This window comes from Puma concolor, chromosome B3 (assembly GCF_028749965.1).
Source record: "Puma concolor isolate L17-30 chromosome B3, mPumCon1.1.hap2, whole genome shotgun sequence".
Taxonomy (NCBI): domain Eukaryota; kingdom Metazoa; phylum Chordata; class Mammalia; order Carnivora; family Felidae; genus Puma; species Puma concolor.
Window position 1 is genome coordinate 128513364 of NC_141672.1, and position 25558 is coordinate 128538921.

A 25558-nucleotide genomic window follows, 5' to 3' on the forward strand; every position below is an offset into this window, starting at 1 on the left:
TTTGGTGTTTTACAGTTGGCAAAGTACATCAAGGGCCATGGCATTCACAGTCGTGGCTGAGATAGCCCAGTAACTAATGTTCTGCCCACATTTATGGATCGACTAGGTCATGTTTCTTGAATGTTCACCAGGTATACCATTAGGTTTATTTGAGTTGAGGAAATTGAGGCTCTGGCAGGTTCAGTGACATGTCCAGAGTCCCCTGCCTCGTATGCAGAAGAGGTGGGACTCCGACCCAGTCATGGCTGTCGTCAGGCCCAGGATTCCAGGCCCGCTCAGGTTCCCTGTGGCAGAATGATAGAATGACCCTGCTCTTGATGTTACAGTTGTATATCTATCACCGCTTCCATAGGCCCGATGCTTGTTTAGTTGGTGGGTTTCATTCTAACACTTCAAACCAGGAAATGCAAACGTTTACATTTATAGCCCTTTGGTTCTGTGAGTTTGGTCAAATTGGTGTGATATTTACAGATCAATAGTAAAATATGCAGAGGTGAATAGAACCCCATGGTACTTAACCTTTCCTTTACACAACATGCCGGAGAAAATCACCAACATGAGGCCTCGGTGAGCAGGGCCAAAAGTTCATCGCTGCTGAATAACTGCTTAATTAGATACCTTTCGGAGAACTGCCACTTCTCAGAAAGGTCAGCCCTGGCTGTGACAGCTGTGTAGATATACACTGGGACAAAGAGGCGGATGTTGCATATGATTAGAACCAATGAATTTTTAACATCTTGGTAATGATGCTCTCTGGCCCTGTATCTTGATGAACTGATGTATTGCCATGGGGTGGATAAGAAAGAGCAAATAAAACAGCCTACTACAAGAATAACTTGCTTTTCTTTTCGTGAGATGCATAAAACACTGAGGGGGAGGCAGATGGATCTTGAAGAAGCAACACAAGAGACAGAGACACAGAGACAGACAGATGCACGCACACACAGATGATTCCTACCCTGAGCACTAGAGAACAATATCTTCCCATTAGTTTCTCTTTATCGTACTGACTTTAGTGGTGACACAGCAAACAGTGGGCTGTGTTTCATTTACACTGAATAATAAAGAGCCTTCATTATTTATTAAGCATGTACTTATAAACGTGTATTAATATGTGTATGACCCTTGCTCCTGTTCTTATCTCTCTCCCTTGGGAGCAGCAGTTCTTCGACTGTAAGACCCTGGCCAGGGTGGTCATTAGGGCCAGCCAGTGACCTGCCAGCAGATTATGAGCTCAGGGTTAATTAGGAAGTCTAAAAAGCACAGATGAGCAGTTTTTCAATTGGAAAAGAACTCATCTTCTAAAACCTCCCTTTATTAAAAGAGAACATTAAAGCTTGAAGAAGCCACCTCGCTCTGGAGGTGCTGGGCCCAGAGGATGTCTAGGGCTACAGGATTGTCACTAAAATTATTCAGGGCACACAGTAGAGGCCATCTAGAGGGGCATGAGGGTGGCCGGACTCTGTTAACATGCAGCTCTGTTAACATGCATTCAATGCCTAAAATAAATATGTTAGTGGCACCAAATGTACAGGTTCTCTGTCTTCCAGAGGGCAGCATGAGGTGGCCTCCATGGACCCTCAGGGCCTATCATCCTTGGGGTTTCTGGTTGGAAGCTAGAAGTGTCCACTCTATGTTGGTTTCAAACTGGCTGGAGGAGAAGGGGGTCAGGCTAGCCATCTTGAGCATGCTTGGGAAGGAAGGGGGCCACTCACCATCTGCAGGACATCAGAAGAGACCATCTGCATGCAGCACATGGCTGTGGCCAATGCACACACGATGGTGGAGAGGACATTGAGGGCACACACGCTGAAGAGGAGATCCTGTGAGAGAGAAAAAGGCAGAAGAAAGTCAGTCTCATCCTGACAACCCAGAAGGCAGATCCTTAGCATTTCCATCAAGGTCCAGAAAAAGTGTGGCCAATTGTTACCCACTTCGTGGAGGTTTTGTTTTGTAGCTTTTTGTTTGCTTCATAATCAAAACTGGACTTTAATAGAGACACATCTGTTTATTCTTCTACAATGCTGATCGAATTATTAGATACTAAATGATATATTTCACAATTTTGATCATGATTAGGCAGTCACTGTCTAAGAAAATCTTGGAATCACCAGCATTTAAGTGGGTGGGCAATCTTTATTAATTATAAAATGTATCTCAAAATTTTTAAGTATTTAATAAAATGCCAAGCTTGCTTGCTTGCTTTCTTCCTTCCTTTCTTTCTTCCTTTCTTCCTTTTTACTGTTTATTCATTTTTGAGAGACAGAGAGAGACAGAGCACGAAGAGGGGAGGGGCAGAGAGGGAGAGACACAGAATCTGAAGCAGGCTCCAGGGTCTGAGCTGCCAGCACAGAACCCTACGTGGGGCTCGAACTCATGAACCATGAGATCATGATCTGAGCCGAAGTCAGACACTTAACTGAGGAAGCCACCCAGACACCCCTAAAACGCCAAGTTTTTAAATTAAGCTTTTTACCTTGGGTTAATTGTAGAATCACATGCAGGTATATAAGAAATAATACAGAGAAATCCTGCATACTCTTTACTCAGTTTCCCCCATGGTAGCATCTTACAAAACTATAGTGAAATATCATAGCCAGGATTGATGTGGATGCAGTCAAGAAGAACATTTCCATCATCACAAGGCTCCCTGCCCCGTGTTGCCCTTTCATTGACCAACATACCTCCTTCCCCCTGTTCCAGCTCAACCCTTGTCAACCATTAATCTGGTCTCAATTTTTATAATTTTGTCCTTTCAAGAACCATATACACGTGGAATCATATAGCATGTAACCTTACTTTTTTCACTCAGCATAATCCCCTGAAGATTCATCCACGCTGTTGCACGTATTGTAGTTAATTCCTTTTTATTGTTGAGCAGTATTCCATGGCTTGGATGTACCCAGTTTGTTCAATCAGGCACCAGATGAGAAATATCTGGGTTGTTTTCAGTTTGTTGGCTTATACAAATAAAGTTGCCATTAACATTTGTGTACAGGTCTTTGTGTGACCATAGGTTTTTATTTCTCTGGGAAAAATGTCCAAGAGTACAGTTGTTGAGTCACATGGTAATTGAATGTTTAGTTTTATGAGAAACTGCCAAATTGTTTTCCACAGTGGATGAACCATTTTACGTTCCTACCAGCAGTGTATGAATGATCCAGCTTCTCTGTTTCCTTGCCCACACTTGGTATCACCATTTTTATTTTAGCCATTCTGATAGGGAGTGTAGTGATATACCAATATGGTTTTAATTTGTATTTCCTTGATGGCTAATGCTGCTAAACATCTTCATGTGTGCTCAGTTTTTTAAGTTTATTTATTTTGAGAGAGAGAGAGAGAGAGAACGAACATGGGAGGGGCAGAGAGATAGAGGGAGAAAGAATCCCACACAGGCTCTGCACTGTCAGCTCAGAACCCATGTGGGGTACAAACTCATGAACCGTGAGATCATGACCTGAGCTAAGTGAAAACAAGAGTCAGACGGTTAACCAGCTGAGCCACCCAGGCAACCCTATGTGTGCTCATTGGATATCTATGCCCTCTTAGGTAAAGTGTCTGTTCATACCTTTTGCCCATTCCCCAACTGCACTGGATGCATTTTTATTGAGTTTTGAGAGTTCTTTTTGCATTTAAGATCCTGCTCTTTGGTCAGATATGTGGTTTGCAAACATTTTTTCCCCAGTCCATAGTTTGTCTTTTAATCCTCTTCACACAAGTTTTCACTGAACACAAGTTTTGTAAGTTTCATGTTCACAAGATCCAGCTTACCAATTTTACTTTATGGATCATGCTTTTGGTGTCAAGTTTAAGAACTTCTGTCTAATCCAAGATTGTGAAGATTTCTGGGTTTTCTATTCTGTTCCATTGATATATATGTATGTTTTTGTGCCAGTACCATAATGTTTTGATGACTATAGCTTTGTAACACAGCTTGAAGTCTGAAATTGTGATGCCCCCAGCTTTGCTTTGCTTTGTCAAGATTGCTTTGGCTATTCAGGGTCATTTGTCCTTCAATGCAAAATTTAGGATTGTTTTTTAAATGCTGGTGGCATTTTGATAGGGATTGCACTGAATGTGTAGATTGCTTTGGGTGGTATAGACATTTTAACAGTATCTGTTATTCCAATCCATAAGCATGGAATGTTTTTCCATTTCTTTGTGTCCTCTTCACTTTCTTTCATAAGTGTCCTATAGTTTTCAGAGTATAGATCTTTTACCTCTTTGGTTAGGTTTATTCCTAGGTATCTTAGGGTTTTTGGTATAATCGTAAAATGGAATTGATTCCTTGATTTCTTTTTCTGATGCTTCATTATTGGTGTATAGAAATGCAACAGATTTCTGTACCTTGATTTTATATCCTGTGAGTTTGCTGAATTCATGTATTAGTTCTAGCAAATTTTTTGGTGGAGTCTTTCGGGTTTTCTACATAGAGTATCATGTCACCTTTGAATAGTGAAATTTTGACTTTTTCCTTCCCAGTTTGGATGTCTTTTATTTCTTTTTGTTGTCTGATTGCTGAGGCTAAGACTTCCAGTACTATATTAAATAGTAATGGTGAGAGTGGACATCCCTGTCTTGTTCCTGACCATTGAGTAAAAGCTCTCATTTTTTTCCCAATTGGGTATATTCGTTGTGGATCTTTCATATATGGCCTTTATGATGTTGGGGTTCATTCCATCTATCCCTACTTAAGAATTTTTATCAAGAAAGGATGCTGTATTTTGTCAAATGCTTTTTCTGCATCTATTGAGAGAATCATGTGGTTCTTAGCCTTTCTTTTATCAATGTGGTATATCACATTGATTGATTTGTGAGTATTGAACCATCAATGAAGCCCAGGAATAAATACCACTTGTGGTGACTAATTATTTTAATACTGTTGAATTAAATTTGCTGGTACCTTGTTGAGAATTTTTGCATCCATGTTCAGGGATACTGGCTTATAATTCTGCTTTTTAGTGGGGTCTTTTTCTGGTTTTGGAGTCAATGTAATTGTGGCCTCCTAGAAGAAATTTGGGAGTTTTCCTTCCATTTTTTTTGGGGGGGGGAGGACAGTGTGAGAAGAACAGGTATTAATTCTTCTTTAAATGTCTTGTAGAACTCCCCTGGGAAGCCATCTGGAGACTTTTGTTTGTTGGGAAATTTTTGATTGCTTATTCAATTTCTTTTCTGGTTATGGGTCTATTCAAACTTTCTATTTCTTCCTGTGTCAATTTTGGTAGTTTGTATGTTTCTAGGAATTTGTCTATTTCTTCCAGCTTGTGCAGTTTATTGGCATATATTTTTTCATAATCTCTTATGATTTTTGGTATTTCTGTGGTGTTAGTTGTGATCTCTCCTCTGTGATTAATGACTTTATTTATTTGAGTTCTTTCTCTTTTCTTTCTGACAAGTCTGGCTAGGGGTTTATCAATTAATTTTATTAATCTTTTCAAGGAATCAGCTCTTGGTTTCATTGATCTGTTCTGTTTTTGTTTGTTTCTCTTTTGTTTACTTCTGCTCTAGCTTTTATTAGTTCCTTTCTGCTAGATTCAGGTTTTTATACTGCTCCTTTTCTAGCTCCTTTAGGTGTAAAGTTAGGTTGTGTATTTGAGACTATTCTTGCTTCTTGATACAGGCCTGTATTGCAATATACTTCTCTCTTGGACTGCCTTTGCTACATCCAAAGGGCTTGGACTTTCATGTTTTAGTTTTCCTTTGCTTCCATATATTTTCTAATTTCTTCTTTAATTTCCAGGTTAACCCATTCATTCTGTAGTAGGATGTTTTTAACCTTCCATGTATTTGTGGGATTTCCAAATTTTTTCTTGTGGTTGATTTCTTTTTATTTTTTTTTATTTTTTTTTTTATTTATATATGAAATTTATTGTCAAATTGGTTTCCATACAACACCCAGTGCTCATCCCAAAAGGTGCCCTCCTCAGTACCCATCACCCACCCTCTCCTCCCTCCCACCCCCCATCAACCCTTAGTTTGTTCTCAGTTCTCAACAGTCTCTTATGCTTTGGCTCTCTCCCACTCTAACCTCTTTTTTTTTTTTTTTTTTGTTCCCCTCCCCCATGGGTTTCTCTTAAGTTTCTCAGGATCCACATAAGAGTGAAACCATATGGTATCTGTCTTTCTCTGTATGGCTTATTTCACTTAGCATCACACTCTCCAGTTCCATCCACGTTGCTACAAAAGGCCATATTTCATTTTTTCTCATTGCCACGTAGTACTCCATTGTGTATATAAACCACAATTTCTTTATCCATTCATCAGTTGATGGACATTTAGGCTCTTTCCATAATTTGGCTATTGTTGAGAGTGCTGCTATGAACATTGGGGTACAAGTGCCCCTATGCATCAGTACTCCTGTGTCCCTTGGATAAATTCCTAGCAGTGCTATTGCTGGGTCATAGGGTAGGTCTATTTTTAATTTTCTGAGGAACCTCCACACTGCTTTCCAGAGCGGCTGCACCAATTTGCATTCCCACGAACAGTGCAAGAGGGTTCCCGTTTCTCCACATCCTCTCCAGCATCTATAGTCTCCTGATTTGTTCATTTTGGCCACTCTGACTGGCGTGAGGTGATATCTGAGTGTGGTTTTGATTTGTATTTCCCTGATAAGGAGCGACGCTGAACATCTTTTCATGTGCCTGTTGGCCATCCGGATGTCTTCTTTAGAGAAGTGTCTATTCATGTTTTCTGCCCATTTCTTCACTGGGTTATTTGCTTTTCGGGTGTGGAGTTTGGTGAGCTCTTTATAGATTTTGGATACTAGCCCTTTGTCCGATATGTCATTTGCAAATATCTTTTCCCATTCCATTGGTTGCCTTTTAGTCTTGTTGGTTGTTTCCTTTGCTGTGCAGAAGCTTTTTATCTTCATAAGGTCCCAGGAATTCACTTTTGCTTTTAATTCCCTTGCCTTTGGGGATGTGTCGAGTAAGAGATTGCTACGGCTGAGGTCAGAGAGGTCTTTTCCTGCTTTCTCCTCTAAGGTTTTGATGGTTTCCTGTCTCACATTCAGGTCCTTTATCCATTTTGAGTTTATTTTTGTGAATGGTGTGAGAAAGTGGTCTAGTTTCAACCTTCTGCATGTTGCTGTCCAGTTCTCCCAGCACCATTTGTTAAAGAGACTGTCTTTTTTCCATTGGATGTTCTTTCCTGCTTTGTCAAAGATGAGTTGGCCGTACGTTTGTGGGTCTAGTTCTGGGGTTTCTATTCTATTCCATTGGTCTATGTGTCTGTTTTGGTGCCAATACCATGCTGTCTTGATGATGACAGCTTTGTAGTAGAGGCTAAAGTCTGGGATTGTGATGCCTCCTGCTTTGGTCTTCTTCTTCAAAATTACTTTGGCTATTCGGGGCCTTTTGTGGTTCCATATGAATTTTAGGATTGCTTGTTCTAGTTTCGAGAAGAATGCTGGTGCAATTTTGATTGGGATTGCATTGAATGTGTAGATAGCTTTGGGTAGTATTGACATTTTGACAATATTTATTCTTCCAATCCATGAGCAGGGAATGTCTTTCCATTTCTTTAAATCTTCTTCAATTACCTTCATAAGCTTTCTATAGTTTTCAGCATACAGATCCTTTACATCTTTGGTTAGATTGATTCCTAGGTATTTTATGCTTCTTGGTGCAATTGTGAATGGGATCAGTTTCTTTATTTGTCTTTCTGTTGCTTCATTGTTAGTGTATAAGAATGCAACTGATTTCTGTACATTGATTTTGTATCCTGCAACTTTGCTGAATTCATGTATCAGTTCTAGCAGACTTTTGGTGGAGTCTATCGGATTTTCCATGTATAATATCATGTCATCTGCAAAGAGCGAAAGCTTGACTTCATCTTTGCCAATTTTGACGCCTTTGATTTCCTTCTGTTGTCTGATTGCTGATGCTAGAACTTCCAGCACTATGTTAAACAACAGCGGTGAGAGTGGGCATCCCTGTCGTGTTCCTGATCTCAGGGAAAAAGCTCTCAGTTTTTCCCCGTTGAGGATGATGTTAGCTGTGGGCTTTTCATAAATGGCTTTTATGATCTTTAAGTATGTTCCTTCTATCCCGACTTTCTCAAGAGTTTTTATTAAGAAAGGGTGCTGGATTTTGTCAAAGGCCTTTTCTGCATCGATTGACAGGATCATATGGTTCTTCTCTTTTTTTTTGTTAATGTGATGTATCACGTTGATTGATTTGCGAATGTTGAACCAGCCCTGCATCCCAGGAATGAATCCCACTTGATCATGGTGAATAATTCTTTTTATATGCCGTTGAATTCGATTTGCTAGTATCTTATTGAGAATTTTGGCATCCATATTCATCAGGGATATTGGCCTGTAGTTCTCTTTTTTTACTGGGTCTCTGTCTGGTTTAGGAATCAAAGTAATACTGGCTTCATAGAATGAGTCTGGAAGTTTTCCTTCCCTTTCTATTTCTTGGAATAGCTTGAGAAGGATAGGTATTATCTCTGCTTTAAATGTCTGGTAGAACTCCCCTGGGAAGCCATCTGGTCCTGGACTCTTATTTGTTGGGAGATTTTTGATAACCGATTCAATTTCTTCGCTGGTTATGGGTCTGTTCAAGCTTTCTATTTCCTCCTGATTGAGTTTTGGAAGAGTGTGGGTGTTCAGGAATTTGTCCATTTCTTCCAGGTTGTCCAATTTGTTGGCATATAATTTTTCATAGTATTCCCTGATAATTGTTTGTATCTCTGAGGGATTGGTTGTAATCATTCCATTTTCATTCATGATTTTATCTATTTGGGTCATCTCCCTTTTCTTTTTGAGAAGCCTGGCTAGAGGTTTGTCAATTTTGTTTATTTTTTCAAAAAACCAACTCTTGGTTTCATTGATCTGCTCTACAGTTTTTTTAGATTCTATATTGTTTATTTCTGCTCTGATCTTTATTATTTCTCTTCTTCTGCTGGGTTTAGGCTGCCTTTGCTGTTCTGCTTCTATTTCCTTTAGGTGTGCTGTTAGATTTTGTATTTGGGATTTTTCTTGTTTCTGGAGATAGGCCTGGATTGCAATGTATTTTCCTCTCAGGACTGCCTTTGCTGCGTCCCAAAGCGTTTGGATTGTTGTATTTTCATTTTCGTTTGTTTCCATATATTTTTTAATTTCTTCTCTAATTGCCTGGTTGACCCACTCATTCGTGAGTAGGGTGTTCTTTAACCTCCATGCTTTTGGAGGTTTTCCAGACTTTTTTCTGTGGTTGATTTCAAGCTTCATAGCGTTGTGGTCTGAAAGTATGCATGGTATGATTTCAATTCTTGTAAACTTATGAAGGGCTGTTTTGTGACCCAGTATATGATCTATCTTGGAGAATGTTCCATGTGCACTCGAGAAGAAAGTATATTCTGTTGCTTTGGGATGCAGAGTTCTAAATATATCTGTCAAGTCCATCTGATCCAATGTCTCATTCAGGGCCCTTGTTTCTTTATTGATCGTGTGTCTAGATGATCTATCCATTTCTGTAAGTGGGGTGTTAAAGTCCCCTGCAATTACCACATTCTTATCAATAAGGTTGCTTGTGTTTATGAGTAATTGTTTTATATATTTGGGCGCTCCGGTATTCGGCGCATAGACATTTATAATTGTTAGCTCTTCCTGATGGATAGACCCTGTCACTATTATATAATGTCCTTCTTCATCTCTTGTTACAGCCTTTAATTTAAAGTCTAGTTTGTCTGATATAAGTATGGCTACTCCAGCTTTCTTTTGGCTTCCAGTAGCATGATAAATAGTTCTCCATCCCCTCACTCTCAATCTAAAGGTGTCCTCAGGTCTAAAATGAGTCTCTTGTAGACAGCAAATAGATGGGTCTTGTTTTTTTATCCATTCTGATACCCTATGTCTTTTGGTTGGCGCATTTAGTCCATTTACATTCAGTGTTATTATAGAAAGATATGGGTTTAGAGTCATTGTGATGTCTGTATGTTTTATGCTTGTAGTGATGTCTCTGGTACTTTGTCTCACAGGGTCCCCCTTAGGATCTCTTGGAGGGCTGGTTTAGTGGTGACAAATTCCTTCAGTTTTTGTTTGTTTGGGAAGACCTTTATCTCTCCTTCGATTCTAAATGACAGACTTGCTGGATAAAGGATTCTCGGCTGCATATTTTTTCTGTCTAGCACACTGAAAATCTCGTGCCAATTCTTTCTGGCCTGCCAAGTTTCAAAAGACAGATCAGTCACCAGTCTTATAGGTCTCCCTTTATATGTGAGGGCACGTTTACCCCTTGCTGCTTTCAGAATTTTCTCTTTATCCTTGTATTTTGCCAGTTTCACTATGATATGTCGTGCAGAAGATCGATTCAAGTTACGTCTGAAGGGAGTTCTCTGTGCCTCTTGGATTTCAATGCCTTTTTCCTTCCCTAGTTCAGGGAAGTTCTCAGCTATTATTTCTTCAAGTACCCCTTCAGCACCTTTCCCTCTCTCTTCCTCCTCTGGGATACCAATGATGCGTATATTATTTCTTTTTAGTGTATCACTTAGTTCTCTAATTTTCCCCTCATATTCCTGGATTTTTTTATCCCTCTTTTTCTCAGCTTCCTCTTTTTCCATAACTTTATCTTCTAGTTCACCTATTCTCTCCTCTGCCTCTTCAATCCGAGCCGTGGTGGTTTCCATTTTGTTATGCATTTCGTTTAAAGCGTTTTTCAGCTCCTCGTGACTGTTCCTTAGTCCCTTGATCTCTGTAGCAAGAGATTCTCTGCTGTCCGCTATACTGTTTTCAAGCCCAGCGATTAATTTTATGACTATTATTCTAAATTCACTTTCTGTTATATTATTTAAGTCCTTTTTGATCAGCTCATTAGCTGTTGTTATTTCCTGGAGATTCTTCTGAGGGGAATTCTTCCGCTTGGTCATTTTGGATAGTCCCTGGCGTGGTGAGGACCTGCAGGGCACTTCCCCTGTGCTGTGGTGTATAACTGGAGTTGGTGGGCGGAGCCGCAGTCAGACCTGATGTCTGCTCCTAGCCCACTGCTGGGGCCACAGTCAGACTGGTGCGTGCCTTCTCTTCCCCTCTCCTAGGGGCGGGATTCACTGTGGGGTGGGGTGGTCTGTCTGGGCTACTTGCACACTGCCAGGCTTGTGATGCTGGGGATCTGGCGTCTTAGCTGGGGTGGGTAGGCAAGGTGCACAGGGGCAGGAGGGGCAGGCTTAGCTTGCTTCTCCTTAGGTGATCCACTTCAGGAGGGGCCCTGTGGCAGCAGGAGGGAGTCAGATCCGCTGCCGGAGGTTTGGCTCCGCAGAAGCGCAGAGTTGGGTGTTTGCGCGGAGCGAGCAAGTTCCCTGGCAGGAACTGGTTCTCTTTGGGATTTTGGCTGGGGGATGGGCGGGGAAGATGGCGCTGGCGAGCGCCTTTGTTCCCCACCAAACTGAGCTCTGTCGTCCGGGGGCTCAGCAGCTCTCCTTCCCTTTGTCCTCCAGCCTTCCCGCTTTCTGAGCAGAGCTGTTAACTTATGACCTCCCAGACGCTAAGTCGCGCTTGCTGTCGGAACACAGTCCGTCAGGCCCCTCCGCTTTTTGCAAGCCAGACTCGGGGGCTCTGCTTGGCCGGCGAGCCGCCCCTTCTGCCCCGGCTCCCTCCCGCCAGTCCGTGGAGCGCGCACCGCCTCGCCGCCCTTCCTACCCTCTTCCGTGGGCCTCTCGTCTGCGCTTGGCTCCGGCGACTCTGTTCTGGTAATCCTCTGGTGGTTTTCTGGGTTATTTAGGCAGGTGTAGGTGGAATCTAAGTGATCAGCAGGACGCGCGGTGAGCCCAGCGTCCTCCTACGCCGCCATCTTCCTCCAAGACCTCTTGTGGTTGATTTCAAGTTTCATAGTGTTGTGGTCTGCAAATATGCATGGTATGATCTCCATCATTTTGTACTTGCTGAGGACTGATTTATAACCCAATATGTGATCTATTCCAAAGAATGTTCCATATGCACTTGAAAAGAATGTGTATTCTGCTGCTTTAGGATGGCATGTTCTGAATATAACTGGTAATATAACTGAATATAACTGGTAATCCAACTGGTCCAGTGTGTCATTCAAAGCCATTGTTTCCTTGTTGATTTTCTGCTTAGATGATATGCCCATTGTTGTAAGTGGGGTATTAAGGTCTCCTACTATTATCTATTATTAATTATCTATTATTATCAATGAGTTTATGTTTGTTATTAATTGATTTATATACTTGGGTGCTCTCAAGGTGGGGGCATAAATATTTACAATTGTTAGGTCTTCTTGATGGACAGACCCCTTAATTGTGGTATAATGCTCTTCTTTGTCTCTTGTTACAGATTTTGGTTTAAAATCCAGTTTGCCGGATATAAGTATGGCTACTCTGGCTTTTTTTTTTTTTTTTTTACATCCATTAGAATGATAGATGGTTCTCCATTCCTTCACTTTCAATCTGCAGGTATCATTAGGTCTTTATAAAATAAGTCTCTTGTAGGCAGCATATAAATGTGTCTTGTTTTTATTTTTATACATTCTGATACCCTATGTCTTTTGATTGGAGCATTTAGCCCATTTACATTCAGGGTGATTATTGATAGATATGAATTTAGTGCCATTGTGTTACCTCTAAAGTAAGTGTTTCTGGTGATGTTCTGTATTCCTTTCTAGTCTTTGTTGGCTTTGTTCCCCCTTTCCCCAAAGAGTTCCCTTTAATATTTCTTGCAGGGCTGGCTTAGTGGTTACAAACTCTTTAGTTTTTGATTCTCTGGGGAACTCTTCATCTCTCCTTCTATTCTGAGTGACAGGCTTGCTGGATAAAGCATTCTTGGGTGCATATTTCATATTTTCCCATTCAGCACACTGAATATATCATGCCACTCCCTTCTGGCCTGCCAAGTTTCTGTGGACAGATCTGCTGTGAACCTGATCTGTCTTCCCTTATAGTTTAAGGACTTTTTCCCTTGCTGCTTTGAGGATTCTTTCCTTGTCTGTGTATTTTGTGAATTTGACTATGATATGTCTTGGTGATGGCCAGCTTTTATTGAATTTATTGGGAGTTCTCTTGCTCCCATGTGCTTCTTGGATTTTCACATCTGTTTCCCTCCTCAGATTAGGGAAGTTTTCAGCTATAATTTGCTGAAATAAACCTTCTGCCCCTCTTTTTCTCTCTTCATCTTCTGAGACTCCTATGATATGAATATTATTATGCCTTAAGGAGTAACTGAGTTCCCTAAGTCTACATTCATGATATAATACCTTTATTTTCCTCCTCTTTTCAGCTTCATTATTTTCTATAATTTTATCTTCTATATCACTGATTTGTTCCTCTGATTCGTCCATCCTCCTTGTCTTGGCATCATTCAGGCTTGCATCTTGGTTAGTGCATTTTTAAACCATGCTGCCTGCTCCCGGGTTTCTGCCCTCCTTCCCCACCAGAGCACTGCTAAGCCAACCAGGCACAACCCCAGCAGCAGCATGGATCTCTAAAACTTTAGTCTGTTGCGTATAAAGACTTGAAGTATTCAGCCCCTCTCCTTTCCCCATCAATGGTTTTTGGGAAGGGTTTTCTTGTGCAGTACCCTCTGCATTTTCACTCTTTTTTCACTCTTTCTCTCTCACTCTTCTCGCAATGATCAGGGTTTCCTCCCCTCCACAGCACCCACAGTTCTTTTCTCCTTCAAATCAACTTCCACAGTTCCTACCTTCCATGAGGTGGTCATTTTTCTACTTGTAGATGTTCAGCCTTGTTTTCTCAGTTCTCAGATCAATTCCTTGGGTGTTAAAAATGATTTGATATTTACCTAGCTGTGTTTGAGGGATGAGGCAAGCTTAGGGTCACCTTACTCCTCCACCATCTTAACCACTCTCCCCTGGATTACTGTTATGGTAATTTTGGGATAAATATCCAGTAATGTGATTACTGGATCATAGGGTAGTTCTACTTTTAATTTTTTGAGGAACCTCCATACTGTTTTCCAGAGTGGCTTCACCACGTTGCAATCCCACCAAAAGTGCAAGAAGGTTCCTTTTTCTCCACATCCTTGCCAACACTTGTCATCTCTTGTGCTTTTGATTTTAGCCATTCTTACAGGTGATTTCTCACTTCAGTTTTGGCTTGAATGAAATGTATTTCTTACATAAGAAGACTTGAAAGTTGAAAATTACTCCTTGATTGTTAGGCTGCAAAACAGATGTTATATTATCAGGCATGAAAATGACATTACTTTCATTGTGCATCTTCATCAGAGTCGATCTGTCTTTTGAATCTTTGAGGCCAGGCATTGACTTTTCCTCTCTAGCTATAAAAGTCCTAAATGGCATCTTCTTCCTATAGGCAACTGTTTCTTCTCCATTGAAAATCTACTATTGAATGTAGCCACCTTCATCAATGGTCTTACCTAGATCTTCTGAATAACTTAGTGCAACTTCTACATCCACACTTGTTGCTTCACCTCGTACTTTTATGCTATAGAGACAGCTTCTTTCCCTAAACCTCATGAAGCAACCTCTTCTAGCTTCAAACTTTCTGTCCGCAGCTTCCTCACCTCTCTCAGTCCTTGTAGAACTGAAGAGAGTGAGGGCCTTGCTCTGGATTAGGCTTTTGCTTAAAGGAATGTGTGGTTGTTTGATCATCTATCCAGCCCACTAAAACTTTCTCCACGTCAGCATTAAGGCTGTTTTTCTTTCTTAACATTCATGTGTTCACTGGAGTAGCACTTCCAATTTCCTTCAAGAACGTTTTCTTTGTATTCACTAATTGGATGACTGGTACCAGAGCTCTAGCTTTTAGCCTATCTCAGCTTTCAACATGCCTTTTTCACTAAGCCTAATCATTTCTAGCCTTTGGTTTAAAGGGAGAGACATTCAACTCTTCCTTTCACTTGAACACTTAGAGGCTGTTGTAAGGTTATTAATTATCCTACTTTCAATATTGTTATGTCTCCGGAAACAGGTAGACCCAAAGAGAGAGAGAGAGAGAGAGAGAGAGAGAGAGAGAAAGAGAGAGAGATAGCACACACCAGAGAATGGCTGGTCAGTGGAGCAGTCAGAACACATACATTTATCAATTCAGTCTGCCATTTTATATATGGGTATGGTTTATGGTGCCTCAAAACAATCTTAACAGTAAAACATCAGAGATCGCTGCTCACAGCTCACCATAAAAAATATAATAATAATGAAAGTCAAAATATTATGAGAATTGCCAAAAGGTGACAGAGACATGAAGTGAACAAGTGCTGTGGGAAAAATGTTGCCAGTAGACTTGCTTGATGCAAACAAACCTTCAATTTGTAAAAAATACAGTATCTAAGAAGTGCAGTAAAATGAAGCACAATAAAACAAGGTCTACCTGTAAGGATATGGCCTCAAATTCAAGTTTACTCATTCAAAAATGTACAAAATACTGTACATACTCAAAAATCTATCAGGAAAATTGGATCTTTCACCTGAAAGACCATGGCACTAATGAGGTTAGTTTCACTGCTCTAATCAAGGGATTGACAAATCCTCAAGAGGAGGTGGGAAGTATTGCATTTCCTGACATGCATCATACATGCATGAGGTATGGTTCCACATGACTCTATTCTGGGAGCATTCCCAGAATGTAATTCCCATTACACATGAACCCACGTGTTATCTATCTCATCCTTTAAGAAAGTTTCCCACTCTCCTGTAAGTCATTATGATCACAAAGTCTTTCTGCAATCCCTTTCCCACTCATTTGTTCTCAAAGCTGACTTGTAAAATAGCCAAAAAGGAGGGTGATTATGATAGTATAGGGGACAAAGTTAACATACCATGTTTAAACAAATCCCCAAGGTTAACTGTTCAATGACAATGTGAAGACAGAGAACTGAGTCTCGTTTTTCAGATTTGTTAGGCAGAAATGAGCAGGGCTCAGTCTAGGGCTAATTATTCCTCACTCCTGAGGGAAAGCTGTGCTGATTACTCTGAATAATGTGGGAACAAGTGCTACTCTCAGACCTGTGTGAGCACATCTGAGAATAGACACTGTTCTCTAAACCTTTTCTATGGTTCTTTCCCTAGACTCCAATAGTTTCTTTACGTGCATGGGCTAATCATTATCCAACTGAATACTCCAGAGGGAACCTCTAAAGACTCCAGAGTTCTCTCCCCTCCACTATCATGTCCTGGGAACTCTAGTCCCTAGGCTTTAGTCTCCCTAGGACTTTCAGCTTTGTGTCCCCAACTCAGGGAGTCTGTAGGGATCCTCCTGAGTCCCCCTTCCCTGATCTGTGACCTGGAGTCTTTTGAGGCTGTAAGCTGGGACATTTACTGACCATATCGCAGGGATCACTGTCCTTCATTGCCTGATGTTCAATGTCTTCATATTTTGTCTGTTTTTTTTTTTTTTTTTTTGTGGGTGGGGGGGAGTCGGCATGGGGAATTGTTTCAGGTGGGAGACTAAATCCAGTTCCTGTAATTCTGTCTTGGCCAAAAGCTCTTGGTGGCTTTTTTTTTGTTTCAGTTTTCTCAGCGGCTGTAGCAGGGCTTAGACATCTGCCTTAAGTCTTCTGTGCAACATTACTATGGCCATCTCAAGTGTCCTCCCTGCTCCTGCAGCCATTAAGGATGGGAGCTCAGTTGTGGAAAAGAGCACACAACGATGTGGTTGGAAAAAGGCTAAGGAGGTTTTTTTTTTATGTCCTAAGTGATGAGATACCTCTGAAGATGTGTGATGTTGGGAAAAAGATAATGTAAGCTATTTTCACAAACAATGGAGAGAAACACCTTTTGCAGGGCCTACTACCCTAGAAACTGGGATGTAGCAGGTGCTCAGTAAATATGTGTTGAAATGAGAGACTAGAAATATGGGGGTAACCATTTTGTCACTGCTGCAGAGGAATGAAACCAAAGTGCATGGAGGAAGCATGGAGACCGGGAGTCTGAGAGTGACTCTGAAGCTAAAACCAACAGGGCATGGCCATTGGTTGGGGACAGACTGGAATGTGGGAGAAGAATGGGTAGGAGATGATTCTGAGGCATACATTGTGAGTGGGAGCATTAGATGCCAGCAGTTGTGCCAGGGACCTGTGAGAAAGCAGCAATCTTCAAAGGAGAATAACCAATGTGGTCTGGGACATGTAAAAGCTGAGCTACCAGAAGCCTGCCCACAGAGACGTTAGTGATCAGTTGGAAAGGCGGGTCTGGAGCACATGATGGAGGTCAGGATTGAAGATGTGGACTAGGTGTCATCCCTACAGAATCAAGATGTGCCTTCACCTGTGGGTGCCCTTGATGTATCTGATGGCCTGGGGTTCACTCTTTCCCATCTCCAGACCTACCAGACCACAGGGGATTAGGTTGCTCCAGACTCCCTGGAGAAGAGGGCATTCTTGGATGAAATTACCATCCTCCCCTTAAAGACACACCAGAGAATAACCTCAGATAGTATGTATAAATCTTAATTATATATTTTTTATCTCTCAGGGGGCAATTCAAAATTAGAACCAATATAGTGACATCTCTTAATGTACCATAACCAAAAATATAAACAGTACCTGAATTTGGTCCTCAATCTAAAAATTTCAACTTTATTGACCACATATTCCACTGTCATTAAAATAAATGCCCTTTTAAAAAGAACACTAATTTTGTATATACTCTCATTTGCAACCAAATAAAACCACTCACACACAAAAAACCCCACAAATCACAACCTTTTTTGAATATGCATCAGGAGGCAAATGCCACTTTATGTCTCATGGCGTATATTCATTTGAAACACACACCAGAAAGACGTCTTCTTCTTCTTCTTCTTCTTCTTCTTCTTCTTCTTCTTCTTCCAGCTGTTAAAATGTTTGGCTTTTTTTTCTTTTTTCTTTTTTTTTTTAGATAACTGTACATCACCTGGAATTACGTTTATGTGTTTCTTTGGAATTCTCTCTCTGGCTTAAGTAATGCCTTTACTTCTGCTCTTTGACAGCTTTATCAAGAATCCTCTATAAGTACTGAAAGCTGTGCTCTATAAAATATTTTTATAAGGTCATTCAAAATGGCAAGTGTTAAAACAGGGTGCGTCTTTCACTGTGGATACTAAGTTTGCTGTCAGCCATTGTGCATACTTCCTCTAATAAAACTAGGAAATCATGTATATAACAAATCATGTATAAAACAAAACAAAGAGGAAATACTTAGGTAAACTTACATGTGATGTATTCTTTTAAAATTCTCTCCAATCCAAGTAAATTCTGAATATTAATAACACGATTAACAGAGGAAGGTGACAGCCATGATAAATTATGCATTAAAAAACATTAAAAATCCAGGAGTTTGATTCCTTTGGTTGTTTGAAATACCATTGTCCAGAGGCCAAATGATCTTACATTCATTTCTATTAGCTCCTTGACCAGTTTTTTTCAACATTTTTTAAATTTGAATAAAGAAAGAGATCCCATTATCAGCCAAAGTGTAATGACAAAAGGTAAGGAAAGGCTCATGGTATAAAAACTATACCATAGCCAATGAGACCACAGCCAATAGTAATTGTAAGTGTGTTATAATTGGGAGTTGGGTTTTATCAGAATTATCCTATTGAAGCTTCCTAATTACTCGATGCAGGGATAACTATATCAGCGGGTCTTTCATGGAAGGAAAGGGATTCAAATGTTGGGAAAAAAAGGATGTTAGAAAAGCTGGGTGGGAGTGATGGAGAGTATGACCAGAAACTACACGTGTTGCCATCCCATTCTGTGTTCCAGGTGGGGACGGCCAAGCTCAGTGACTTCCAGAGCTTAGAACCTTCTGCATTAAAGCACAAGGTACACTCATTACTGGGCTGCTCTGCTCTGAGAACAAAGCAAATATGTGAAGATTTCAAAACTCTCAACACCATTCTCACGTCACCAGCTTGAACTTACGTATTCTCCGTAGGTCCTTCCCATCTGTCCCTCCCCTCCCAAATCCAGTGCCTATCCAGCTCAGACCTTCATTAACACCTATGTCCCTGGACAACTTACCCCATTTTCACAACCACTCTCTTCCTCTTCTGACCCACCTTGCCCAGGAGGAGTATTTAAAGGGCTTCTCTCATTACAGTTCTTTCTTATGTTTCTTTGTCTCTTGGATCCAAATGTGATTCTGTTTTCAAAGGCCAGGTTGAATCTCATTTCCTTCAGTATCTTCTTCTCCAACAGCTGATATCACAGAAAATTTTTCCTCTTTTGAACCCACAGGGCAACCTGTACCATATATTTTCTATTGCACTGTGATGTTAGACACTGGTCACAGACTGTTACCTGACATGTAATGTGATCTGTGTTGGAAGAGCTAGTCTGCTCTGGGTCCTGAGCATGCCTGCAAGTTCCTGCTGGGCATGCCAAGAAGATAAACCTTGACAGCTCTTTACCCTGCCTATTTCCCAGGGTTGTGTTTGCAACAAGCAAGCTTGAGGAAGGAGGTAACACTGCCCCTAGACAAAGGATGGGTTTATTACAAATGCATCAAATTCCCCAGGCTCAGTGCTTCTCTGCCTAATGTAGCTCACTGCATGTGCAGGCATCCATGATGGATCCTTTGTATCATCCCTGAAGACTTGGGCACAGGGAACTCACACAAACCAACATGAAGCTCAGGCTACTGCTTTCACCATGAATAGAAAGTCCTTTGTCTCTGAACCATGAGTCTCATGTCTTCTGCCAGAGAAGTAACAGTTAACTCTAACAGGCTACTTTGTTAGCTTGAAAGCAAGTAAAATCTCAGACTCTGCACAGTTCCTGACAGTATATTTCCGTCTTCATTTTGAGAGGGCATCATGAACAGAGAACGAGTCTTCTGCTGTTCTCTATAGTAGAATATCTCATTCAAAACAAATGACTGGTAAACATTTGTTTGATAATGTATGGGATATTTCATTATTCTATTCTGAATTTAAAGTTCAGACTGGAAGGAAATGTTATGCTTAATTTCCAAATTTCCAACCACACAAAGAGAAAAATTCATCATCACCAAAATAAATTAATGGATGTGCAAGACTCTACCTGTACAAACACTTTTGTTGGTAGTATGATCTTTGTGTGTGTGTGTGTGTGTGTGTGTGTGTGTGTGTGTAAAATTTGTGACTTCTATTTTCCATAAAATTTCTCAAGTGACGAGTTACATCCTGGAACAGATCCCAGGCCATTTAATTTGTCTCTGTAGAAAGCAGTTCTTGCAGACAGAGGTTTTCGTGGCTGGCTTGAATACTGGTCTTAGAAAAGGAGCTAAAATTAGGCTGTCATATGGAGAAGGTAAGTGATTCATGGAGGAATCTGCAAAACTTGTAATTTCAAGATGCAAACATTCTACTTAGGATCCCTACAAATTTAAGTGAATTTTGGCCTTGCTTTAGTCTCTCAGGCACCATCAATAACACAAATGCTACCAGGAGAGGACAGGTTTGCTTCTCATACAATATATGCTGTTTGTTCAATGGCACTTTTAACTTTGAGCAAGGACTCATGAGGAGATTTACACTCTCCACAATGGTGCAGAACTGCACCTTATTTGGCAATTCAAAACCTGCTCTCTGCCCTCTGAAGCAATAGCTTTTAGTTTTTAGTTGGTGGATGTAAATTGCCTACATAACTATATAAATAATTGTAATTTATAGACTAATTATTTTCTTATAATTCTATCAAGTTTTAAGATCAAGAAAACTCTTTGCCATGTTTCTGAAATTTAAGGAAGGATAATCAGGTAAAAAATAAATTTCTCTCTTTGTGTGTGTTGCATGCACCATATGTGTATCTTTCTCCCTCTCTCTCTCTCTCTCTCTCTCTATATATATATATATATCTATATATCTATATATGTATATATTTTTATATATACATTCATTTTATATATATATACATATATATATATAAAATGAATTTTCCTGTTTTCTTGCTGTTATTGATTTCTAGTTTCATTTTATTGTGGTCAGAAAAGATACCTTGTATGATTTCAATCTTCTTAAGACTTGTTTTGACTTAAGACTTGTTTTATGACCTAACTTGTAATCTATCCTGGAGAATGTTCCATGTATTCTTGTACTGTTGGGTGCAAAGCTCTGTATGTATCTGTTAGGTCTATTTTGTTCAAGTCCACTTCTTCTTTATTGATTTTCTGTCTGGATGTTCTATTATTGAAAGTAGCATATTGAAGTCTGCTATTATTGTTTTGCTGATTTCTCCTTTCAAAGCTGTCAATATCAATTTATATACATAGGTGCTCTGATGTTGAGTGCATATATATTTACAACTGCTTTATCTTTCGTTGAATTCACTTTTTACCGATGACGTTCATTGTCTATAAACAGTTTTGGACTTAAAGTCTACTTTGTCTGATATAAGTATAGCCAGACTGCTTTCTTTTGGTTACCGTTTGCATGGAATACCTTTTGCATCCCTTCACTTTTAGCCTATGTGTGTTCTTGAATATAAAGTGAGTTTCTTGTAGGCAGCTTACAGTTAGATACTGCTTTTTTTTTTTTTTTTTGTACATCCAGCCATTCTGTATTTTTTTTTAACTGGGGATTTAGTCTATTTAGTAATTATTGATAGGGAAAGATTTACTATTGCCATTTTGTTAACTGTGTTCTGTTTGTCTTGAAGGCCTCTGGTCTTTTTTCCCTCTCTCACCACTGTCTTCTTTTGTGTTCCAGTTTGTTTGTTTGTTTTGTAGTGATAGGTCTTGAATCCTTTTTCTTTTACTTTTGTTTAACTTTTATAGGTATTTTCTTTGTGGTTACCAAGAGGCTTACATAAAATATAGTTATTAACAGTCTATATATTTTATAAAATATAACTTTCTTTATATTCCTTTATAACATATATTTTTCCTATAAATTCTGAATTTCTAAAAACTCACTGTGATTCTAATTAGCCTTTAGCTCTAAAACAATGTCAAACAAAACATTACCATATATTTATATTAAAGAAAAAATAAACAGGTGTTGTCGAGAAATCTTTGGACAAGAAGAAGGTCTTTGCACACATCAAAATGTACGATACATCTACGATCACAGAATAATGTGACACTGATAAGGAACAGAAGAGTACAGATGCAGATCCTTGTAATAATGATGGTGCATTATATAACCCATGTTGGAATAACTGGCTATTTAAAAAAACAAATAATACAAATCTAGATATGAAAAGGACGAGAGAGGAAAATTCGTTCTTGTGAACATAAAGGCAAAAACGCTAAGCAAATTACTGGAAACCTAAATCCAATGGCATATTAAAAAATGCATTATGACCCAGTTTGGTATATTCCTGTATTTTTAAATTATTTTTTATTTTGGAGAGAGAGAATGAGAGACCACATGAGTGGGAGAGAGGGGCAGAGGGGGAGAGAGAGAGAAAGACAGACAGAGAAAGAGAGAGAGAGAGAGAGAGAGAGAGAGAGAGAGAGAATCTCAAGCTGACTCCATGCTCAGTGTGGAGCCCAAAGTGGGGCTTGATTCCATGCTGTGATCCCATGACCCTGGGATCATGACCTGAGCTGAAATCAAGAGTTGGATGCCCAATCAACTGAGCAATCCAGGCACCCTATTCCTGTATTATAAGGATGTTTTAACATAAGATAATATATTAATGGAATTTACCACATATAAATGAGAAAATCATATTTAATCTCAATAGATGCAGAATAGCAGTTGCTATTTTATTTATTTCAACACAAGTTTAAAAGCTCCTAATAAACTAGAAATAGATGAATGCTCCTTTAGATTAAGAAGCCCTACAGCAAATATCAGGAAGGAGATGGGGATGGCTAGCATTATCACTTCTATTCAACACCATGTAGCAGATCTCAACCATTAGAATAAGTCATTAAAAAGAAGTAAACTGTATACAATAAGAAGAAAAATTTCCATTATTCCCAAATGATTATTTACATATAAAACCCAAGAACATGTTCAAATATTTAAATTAAATAAGACTATTGAGAAATATTGCTGGATAGAAGAGCAAAGTGCAAAATTAATTGCATTCTCATACACCAGCAACAAACAGCAAGTATGATTTTTAAAAAATATATGACATAATAGCAACAAAATATACTCAAAGAATATAGAAAAAAGGAATAAATGATAAATAGCATATTGATAACTAAAAAACAATGAGATACAGCTTGAGAAGGATAGGTATTAACTCTGCTTTAAATGTCTGGTAGAATTCTTCGGGAAAGTCATCTGGTCCAGGACTCTTATTTGTTGGGAGATTTTTGGTAACTGATTCAATTTCTTCACTACTTATGGGTCTGTTCAAATTTTCTATTTCTTCCCATTTGAGTTTTGGTAATGTGTGGGTGTTTAGGAATTTGTCCATTTCTTCCAGGTTGTCCAATTTGTTGGCATATAATTTTTCATAGTATTCCCTGATAATTGCTTGTATTTCTGGGGGATTGGTTGTAATAAATCCATTTTCATTCATGATTTTATCTATTTGGGTCCTCTCTCTTTTCTTTTTGAGAAGCCTGGCTAGAGGTTTATCAATTTTGTTTATTTTTTTCAAAAAATCAACTCTTAGTTTCATTGATCTGTTCTATTGTTTGAGTTGAGGTGCTGTGGGGGAGAGGGAAAGTGGGTGATGGGCATTGAGGAGTGCACTTGTTGGGATGAGCACTGGGTGTTGTACGGAAGCCAATCTGACAATAAATTATATTTAATATAAAAAATAAACATTCTGTCTGATCACAAAAAAAGCAAAACAAAAAAGACTCACTTTCAGTAATATGTTAATTCTATGCAAATTAATTTATATATCTAATGGAATCCCAATAAAGATCACAACAAGGTTCTGTGTATGTGTGTGCAGACTAAGAAGATGACAATAAAATCTAGATAGCAGAGCATAAGACCAAGAATCGCCATGGCAGACTTCCACTTCAGGTAGTACTGCTGGAAGATTTCCTGAGATGGTCCCTCCTGCTACAGAACAGATTCTGAACAATGCATTGTTCTTGATACGTTGCTGACCTTGCAGAAAACAGAGGCGATCTCCAAAGGTCTCCTCATTTTCACTCCTCCTTCCAAATTAAAGGACCAACTTGTGAACCAAACCTGGAGCTACAAAATGTGAGCAGAGAGCAAGTGTAGAAACAAGATTGTCCTAAGAGTAACTGCTAACAGCAACATCGAGATTTGGTTCCTTGGGCTAACAGTAAGAAGTGTCAGTTGAATAGAGACTTCAGAATGAAGTTCAGACATTCAAAAGAAACTAAAGTGCTCAGCAGTTCCTGGCCTCCAAGAGAGGAAAGATGAAATTCTCAATCAGAAATCATCCTGTATATGAGGGTATGAGCCATCTACCAGTGGGAGGCATAGAAAGAATAAATTACAGATTTAGATTCTAAAGGACTTCAAATACCAGGATTATTAGACATGGAGTACATGGAATAGCTATGTATAAAATGTTTAAGAAAATATTAACAAATGGAAGCACAATGATGAATAATGAATAGAGATGATCTAGAATGGACAGGTAGATTTTTTTCAGCTGGAGGTCATGAGTACCAACTCTTATCCAGATACAACTGAAATAAATTTGGACTTTATTTCTTTTATCTCCACTTGCATGGAGTAATAGTTCTATCATTGATTGGAGTATGCTGATACTTTATTAGTTTATTAAGAGTCATTATCCAGTATGCTATTGGCTTGTGAAATTCACGAAGCAAACCTGTGTTAAATAAATTATGAAAAAACAAAAAAATGAACAGGTAGATTTAAAAACTATTTTAAAAGTTTCAACAGAGGGTCTCCCGGGTGGCTCAGTCGGTTAATCGTCTGGCTTTTGGTATCGGCTCAAGTCATGATCTCACGGTGGTAAGATGGAGCCCCACGTCAGGCTCCAAGCTGAGTGTGGAGCCTGCTCAGGATTCTCTCTCTGCTCCTCCCCTTCCCACTCCTCTCTTTCTCTCCTCAAAATAAATAAACATTTTTTTTTAAGTTTCAACAGATTTGCTTAGTTTTGATGGCTAAGGGCAGAAGTAAGATTTCAAAGATTTAACCTCTGGTACAGCTTGAGCACCAGCCAACCAGACAGAGCCCGGCACTAACACCAGTGGCCCCAGGGTGCCAGCCATAATGCCCTAGTGGTCCTGGGATTCAGGGAAAGGCTCAGGGCAGAGGGAGTGATAAATATCAAATGTAAGGACTACATATTAACACTCAAGGGAGGAAACAACAGCTTCACTTTGGGGTAAGTTTATAAGCCTAAATTCTTACCACCTATCAAGACTTATCATGAAACTATAGCCACTAAGACAGTGTGGTACCAAAAGAGGAAAAATAAAAGATTTGTTTAACTAAACAGAGTAGAAAGCCTAGAAAAAGATGCAAATAAATATTAAAATGAAGCATAACAGATGAAGCAAAGATTTTTGTGAAAAGAATGCACTATTCAATAGCCAATGCTAAAATAATTGGCTATTCGTACATCATACTCAAAAATCATTGCCATATGGATGAAGGACATAAATGTGAAAGGGAAAATTAAGTAAAATACATATATGAGAACAGCTTTATGTCCTCAAAATAGGGATGGGTTTCTATAGCGAAACAAAAAAACAAATCTCATACAAATCAATTAGAGACAAATAACCATAAAAATACAGGCAATAGACATGAAACTCAA

The 25558-nt window shown here is 39.4% G+C and overlaps 1 protein-coding gene across 5 annotated transcripts in view; it reads right to left on the reverse strand.

The window, feature by feature from the left end:
• The window catches only part of ENTREP2 (endosomal transmembrane epsin interactor 2), a 475240-nt gene that overhangs the window by 29416 nt on the left and 420266 nt on the right, over positions 1 to 25558 (reverse strand). For all 5 annotated transcript variants that reach the window (XM_086711379.1, XM_086711378.1, XM_086711377.1 and 2 more), the window contains one exon: positions 1716 to 1823. In XM_086711379.1, coding sequence (XP_086567505.1) covers positions 1716 to 1823 — 108 coding nt within the window. The remainder of the gene's footprint in view (positions 1 to 1715; positions 1824 to 25558) is intronic.